We start from the raw sequence: 7,233 nt of genomic DNA, 5'->3' as shown, positions 1-7,233 counted from the left end.
TCTGTGATTCTATGATTCTGTGTTGTTCTGGGGCAGCATAAGCTTCTAGGCCATCACACTAAGCTGTGTGGTTAACCTCACACCAAATTGTTTCTCCGTACCTCAGTGGAGTACAGTCCCAGTGATGTTTGTGGAGGCAGAGCTGGCCACCAAATTTTCCCAAACAAAATCATTGTGAACTTAATTATAATCTCTTTTCTTTCAAATACAGCAAGTAAACTTTCAAGAAGGTCTAACACTAAGATAAATTAGAAAGCAGTGTAATTGGTATCAGGGAATGTTTTTGAGATCACAGCAATTCTTCAGGGGTTTGAAAGTAGTTTACTGTCTTGCTTTTAGAATAAGCTGTGTGACTTCTTTGCTAAATCAGGTCTCCAGACTAGAGTTCAGAAAATAAAAATATTGTTTAAAAGTTTTTTTTAATATGTATCTAAACATCGGTATATATTTTGTAGGTTTTATGATACTGTCCAATAGATGTATGTGTACTCTTTACTCCGCTTGCTCTGTATATAGGAGGTGAGTTTAATTTTTTCCACCAGTGACCTTGAGCATGTAGCTTTAATCTTAGAACAGGCTAAGCTTTTTAAGGTATAGGTAGCTCTTCTGCCCTGAGGAATGGTATGTTCTGTCAGTTTGTAATGCACCTTTTTCATCCTTCTGGCAATACTCTTCCTCTTTGAGAAAATCTTTGGATATCATTTTGTGAGACCCCAGGGATGTGGGTTCCAGAAATAACCCAGAATTAGAGATGTCCTTTGTCATGATCTGTATCTTGAATATTGCTGTCAGACACTGAGCTGTGGTAAACAACAAATAGCAGTTTGAAGAGAAAACTGTCCTCTTCTGGAAATAAAGCTAGTTAGTCTCCAGCCTTGCAGTATGTCGAGTGGAGAAGAGCAACAAATGCCTTAGGTCTGCATCATTCCACTATAAATAACTTGATGTAAAGGTGTGTATTACTGGCCTGTGATAATGTTTTTTTTTTTTTGTCTTCTGACCTGCCTTTCATGAATTCAGGAGATATCAGCAGTGCAGGCTTTGAATTAGGAAAGTAATTAAAATTAGGAAGTGTAGATATCCTTTCATATTCCTGTAGTCTCAAAGTCTCATTTGTGGCCTCAACAGATGCTTGTTGATCTGAAAAATGTTGATGTGAATACATTTCAACAGTGTATCCTTGGTAGAAAGACAGTAACTACTGGTAAATTAATGCGTCCTTCAGGACAAGGATCTTGAGATGCTTGAATTTTATTCTCTTAAAACTTGTTCCTTTTCAAACAATTCGTTACTGAACGTAGGCTTTGAGGCTGTGATGAGGCTTTGAGCAACCTGGACTGGTGGAGGGTGTCCCTGCCCATGGCAGGGGGTTGGAACTAGATGGTCTTTAAGGTCCCTTCCAACCCAAACCATTCCATGATTCTGTAGGTGTGTATATGTGTGTACACATCTTGAAGTACATACTTGAGGAAGATACAGGGAAGGACCTGGATATTTGCTGTAGTAGAATGCTCTTAATGTCCTGTATTGTGTGAGCTCAATTTAAATTACCCTGCAGTCAGAACTTAGGATGCAAAAGCAATGGGAAACATCTTCAACCCCCTCATTATATTCCGCTTTATTATTATTATTTTAACCAGAGGTCTTTTGAAACCTGTTGAAACCACTCAGAGTATTGTTTGGGTGGGAAACTCTGATAATTTACAGTCCTCCATTTGAAATGGCCTGCAGTGGAAATACGGGAAAATCACTCCTTCTGAAGAACTTTACTTTTTTTTTAATTAAATTCACAAAAAATATTTGTAAACCCCCTTAAATTCTGAAAATGTCATCTTCTTTTCAGGTGAAAGTTATGTATGTGCATCCAATGAACCGTATCGCAAAGTTGATTACACCAAGAATGTCAATCCAAACTGGTGTGTGAACATAAGGACTGGGTCCACTCGATCCTTGACGTCTTTGACATCCACAAAGAGTGAAGTTAAGGAGAGTAAAGATTTCATTAAACCCAAATTAGTGACTGTTATTAGGAGTGGAGTAAAACCACGGAAAGCTGTGAGAATTCTGCTGAATAAGAAGACTGCTCACTCCTTCGAACAGGTCTTGACTGACATCACAGAAGCCATTAAGTTAGATTCGGGTGTAGTCAAGAGACTTTGCACACTGGACGGAAAGCAGGTAGGAGGATAAATTGCTGTGACCATTTAATAATTATGAATTAATCTAAGCTTCTCTGGGATTGTAACTTGAATTCATTTTAGTATATATGCCTTAACCTGATTCTTAACAAGGACTGTTTAATAAATGGTAACTTTTTAAAATTTGTATTAAAATATTAATATCTAACAAAAAAATTAAAAATTATATATAAAGCAAAAGAAATTGACCACTTTACATTCTGAGTAAAAAGAAAAAAAAATTAAAGAAATATCTTTTGTATATTAACTCTCTTGCATTGCTAAAAAAAGTGCCTGTTGATTAAGTAATACAGCTGATTTGAAACGTTTGAAAGTAAACTTGTTAGAATACGTGTGTTTTCAAAAGCAGAATCATGTTTTCAGACTACTACATAATAGTGGTATAAGAAGAATATTGCTTCCTCCTTCCATTTCACTTCCTCTTATTGCTGTTTGAGCAGCAAAAGAACTGAAATGTGTTTCTGGAGATAGTAACTGACATGTTCTAAGGTCAAAAATTTTATTTGAAACGAGTAATTAAGTGGGGGCGGTCATATCTTTGCAACTTGATTTTTGCTTTTAGTTTTACCACTGAAAAAACATGCTTCAAGGATTAATGATTCAGTAGGTCTTTTATTCTCACTCAGAAGTACAGAAGAGTGGCCCATGGAATGTTCTGCTGCAGCAGGTAAAAGTGTCAGGAATATATTTGTTGTTGATCAGTCAGGTTAATGACAGCCCTTCATGAAACAGTACTTTGATACTTGATATTTTCATTTGACACTGACGTAGAACTTTGACACAGTTGTGACTTCAGTAATACAGAGCAAGACAAGCTGCAGAGTAGATCAGTCAGTATCAGGTATCTGGGCTATTGCATTCTTGACTAAATATTAGGATCCTTCAACAGGTATTTTTGCACACCTACATACCTATATATTTGCATGAACTACTTGTAGAAGTTTCAAATGTGTTCAAACAGATGTGGGAGTTTTTATTGCCTAGCTTATTATAATGGTTGTAATCCTATAAACTACCCAAAAAGCACCTTTTTGTGTTGAATGTTGCTAGCAAATGTATTGCAGAGCAAGTGCACTTCCTCAGATTGTCTCAATATAAGGTCTGTGTCCCTGGCTATGTTGTGTGCTGTGGGTGCACTTTGTGTAATTAAGTACTTGGAAAGAATTTCTGTTCTTTGGTATTAAGTATAGCAAAGCAAATGTGCTCTTTAGTTCTTCTGATAGGTTTGATTTTTAATGAGATTTATTAAGAGAGAATCCTTTGTAGGAACATCCAAAATGTGATTTAGTCATGTTTAATTTGATTCATAATAAAATAGCTTTGAGGATATTTATTATACAGTAATTAGTCTCTTCTGCCCATAAAGTCTTCTCTTACTGTCTCAGATAAGATGATTTTAATCGTCTCAAGCAAGTAGATAGGAGTCAGGAAAGGAAACTGCAAAAACTAGGATTCTGAGTTCAGCTTCACCTCTTCTATTGAATTGTTAATTCAGTAGAAATTCACTGATCTGCATTAGATGTGGTAGTAAGTACATCAGGGATCAATAAAATTAATTAACATGAAATTTCACATATGTTTCTTGCACATTACTGTCACCCGTGGTGGATGGTGGCTGTCCAGTCCACAGTGAGGATGACACTCATTGGTAATGCTCCAGAATAAGTATTAGACTTCTAATTGCTGCAGTACCTCCTGCCCTTCTATGGTAATGGCAATAATCAGACTTGGACTGTAGATGTAAATGTTCTCTAGTGGGATTGGGAAATCCCTAGTTCCCTGCAAATAGTTGATAACTAAAAACTACCTTTCTGTCTAAATGGTTTCTGCAGTAGTAGTGTATAAATGTGAAGACCTCCCTTCCATTTGGAATAAAGGCCTTTTGCTTTTCCGTAGAGTTTGGGAAGGAGCCTTTGCTTGCACAAATGTGATATAAGTGGTCATGGGGTATAATGCCTCAGACAGAAGACCTATGGCTTTAAAAACCCTGAGAATAAAAGCCACCTCCTGCTTATCTAGGAGGATAGAGACTTCTGCTTGTTGGGTGTTGTTTTGGTTTGGGTTTTTTTTCATTTGTTTCTTTTTCTCCAAAGTGAAGGGCTGACCCCAGTTTTAGGCAATAGGGTTGTTTTTTTTTTTTTTCATTGTTCGTTCCTTGCTGGTATATGTAGAGGTTGGTGCCCAAGGGCTTTGTAAGGTTTGGCAAATAAAGAGTTGCTTTGCTGCCAATTACCAATTGGTGGAAATTTCTCAGCCTATTTTCTCTAATGTAATTGCTTATTCTTCTAAATCTGCTAGGGAGGCAGATCTTTTATGTTCGTTGTTGTGTTGGCACAGCTTGAAAGGCAACCATTAAAAAAAAAGGCATTTTGTAAATGGCTATGTTCCTATAAATGTAGCTCTTGTGTTTCTCAGGGTTTTATTTTCTTTTCCCTGCTCCTTCATTTTTTTGTATCTGAGGAAATACATATTGCTTTTTTTTGTGAACGAATAGGTTTAGGTTGTATTTTGTTTAATATAGAGTTGATGCTGAAAGTCAGGGGTTTAAAACATGCATGTATAAAGATTGTATCCTTTAATTAGGGAGTTCTATTAACTTCTGGGGTGATTTTATTTTCCAGTGCAGCTATTTAACGTGTAGGAAGAAATGATCATGAAACCAGTGATCTGTGAAGAAGTCTTTTTAATTTTGAGCAGTACAACAGAAAGGATGTCCTCAAAACATCAACAGCAACATCTTGATGATAATAGTAATGCAGAAAATAACATTCATGTCAGATATTTTCCTTGATTATTGTGTATGAAGGCAGGGAATTATCTGGCTTTTAATTGTAAGATTTTATAACATTTACAAGGTTTCCTGTTATCTTCAGTTTCAATATAGGTGCCGTAACTTAGAATATTTGTGCTTTGTAGTCTCAAGTACAGATTTTTTTCTTTTTGAAACTGCATTGATGCAACGCTGACTTTTCACTTTTTAGCTATTGAGCAACCAACTTTTTTACCTCCTAAGACTTTTGTGATGGTTTCTATGTGAGGAAAAATATTCCTGTAAAAGTAACTAGGCTTTAACTCTGCAGTGCAGACTTCTGCTATTCCAGTCTTTGTGTCTCTGACATTGGGGTTTGGCTAATACATTTGCTTGACCAAGTGTTTTCCTTACTTGGCTGCGTTTTTCCTTTCTGTTCTTTGCTGGAATCTGTCACTGTCCTGCTGTGAAGCAAGGACAGTCAGACTGGAACTTCACCAGTTGGGAAGTTAACCCTTTGTTACCTTGGAAGAGAATGGATGGTTTCTGTCTTGCTAAACAAGCTTCAGTCAGTGTGAAGTGTAGGGTAGCAACTTAATGGTAAAATACCTGCACTGATTATTTAAAAGAATATAATGTATTGGAGGTTGTCTGTGGGGAATTTCCTTTGAGAAACCCGGAATAAGCCAGACAGAACTCAAAGCATGTATTATCTGACACAAAAAAAGAAGTTTAATCTTCACTTCAGGAAGATAGTAACTTTTTAAACTTGCATTGCGTTGCAGCTTCATAGATAATATCTGTAACAGGATTGAAGAAGTGGATGAGCCACCTTTTTCTGTACTCCTCAAAATAATAAGAACACACCACAGATAAGCTTTATCTTAATGGTCTTTTTTGATGGACCACAGGTATGTTGGTGGCTCTCTCTGAAACAAAAATTGAATTTTCTGTTAACAAGGTTTTCCATAGGTGCTCATTAAAAGCACCTATGGGTAACTGAAGAAACCAGAGATTATGTTTGGAAGTATTCATCAGACTCATCATGCTCTCCCCTCAGTATTTTTTTATTTTCCAGCAGCAGATTTGAAAAGTCTTATTAGACATGATAGCTTCTGTAGTGGAAATACTGAGGAGACCAACTGGAGCTATTAACATACCCATCATAGAGGGCAGAAACCAAAACAAATGGGGAGAAGGAGAGTTCTTGTTTATTAGTACAACTGATACTCCCCATATTCTTTTGGCACATAGGCTTCTGTCATTCAGATCTGAGAATCCTCATTAAAACAGTGTTTTTACTAGATTCTTACTGTCAGTGAGGACTGACTGTTTTGTACCAAGACAACTTTTGGAACATAGAAATTTTGTTTTTCTCGGTTTTCCAGTTTTGTATGTGAAGTCATACTTGGATGAGATTTTTTTTTTTTTTACTAGTTTCGCTGCAGCTAACAGTTTTGGCAAATATTTACCTTTAGTTCTCTCCTACCTAATGACAGTGGAAAGGCTACTTGGTTTTTAACTGTATCTCATTCATTAGTGGTACAATTTTTTTTTTTTAAGTGTCATTTAATTTTATTGTTGCATGTCTGATATCTTATTGCAGGCTGAGAAACAACTGTAATAGAAACTTATGTCTGTGTTATCGGGCATTTTGTGTAGTGGAAAGCTACTGAAACCAAAGGAAGTCTTTATCTTGGGTCTCAGGCTCTAACCTGGTAGAGGCACTTTCATATATGTATTGGAAATAGCACAGATTTTAATTTCTGCTACACGCAATTTTGTAAGAACATAAAAAGTTCTAACTTTTGTGCATTTCTAGTTCTGCTGAAATGTTGCATTAACCTGTAAGTATGATGAGAAAAAAAAAAACCTTAAACCCTTACATTCCTCACAACTCTTAAAAAGGCTTATATGTTGTTATAGAGGAATGTCAGTGGCAGCTGCAAAGGGAGTGATTCTCTGCATTGCAGATCCCACGGAAGTTTGACATTCATGGGCAAGGAGTCTTTCCTCGCCTAGCTTCAAGACTGAGCAGTAATAGTCCCTGCGTTCATCTTAAAGGCTGAGGGTCAGAAGAGGAAGAGTCAGCTCTTAGAAAGCAACTTAAAATTTGCCAAGCAAACTGCAGCAGACTAACTGGTGCTTGGACAGTATGGATATGATTGACAATATATATGTTGGATGGAAAGGCTTTTCGGAATTCATGATTGATGTCAACAAGAAAAAGCATGTTAATCTGCTTATGTGGTGAATTACCCAATGAGACCTATGTCTTGGGGGGGG

General features: G+C 36.6%; 1 protein-coding gene across 1 annotated transcript in view; it reads left to right on the top strand.

Moving 5' to 3' along the window:
• Positions 1-1,843: 1,843 nt before the first annotated feature.
• DCLK2 (doublecortin-like kinase 2) overlaps positions 1,844-7,233 on the top strand; it is a gene marked incomplete at its 5' end in the record, with an annotated part of 72,964 nt that continues 67,574 nt past the window's right edge. Inside the window, one exon of the mRNA XM_010156527.1 lies at positions 1,844-2,178. Coding sequence (XP_010154829.1) covers positions 1,844-2,178 — 335 coding nt within the window. The remainder of the gene's footprint in view (positions 2,179-7,233) is intronic.

Source organism: Eurypyga helias, unplaced genomic scaffold (genome assembly GCF_000690775.1).
Source record: "Eurypyga helias isolate BGI_N326 unplaced genomic scaffold, ASM69077v1 scaffold6868, whole genome shotgun sequence".
Taxonomy (NCBI): Eukaryota; Metazoa; Chordata; class Aves; order Eurypygiformes; family Eurypygidae; genus Eurypyga; species Eurypyga helias.
Note: the sequence above shows the minus strand (reverse complement) of the source record. Positions and strands in the feature narration are given on the sequence as shown.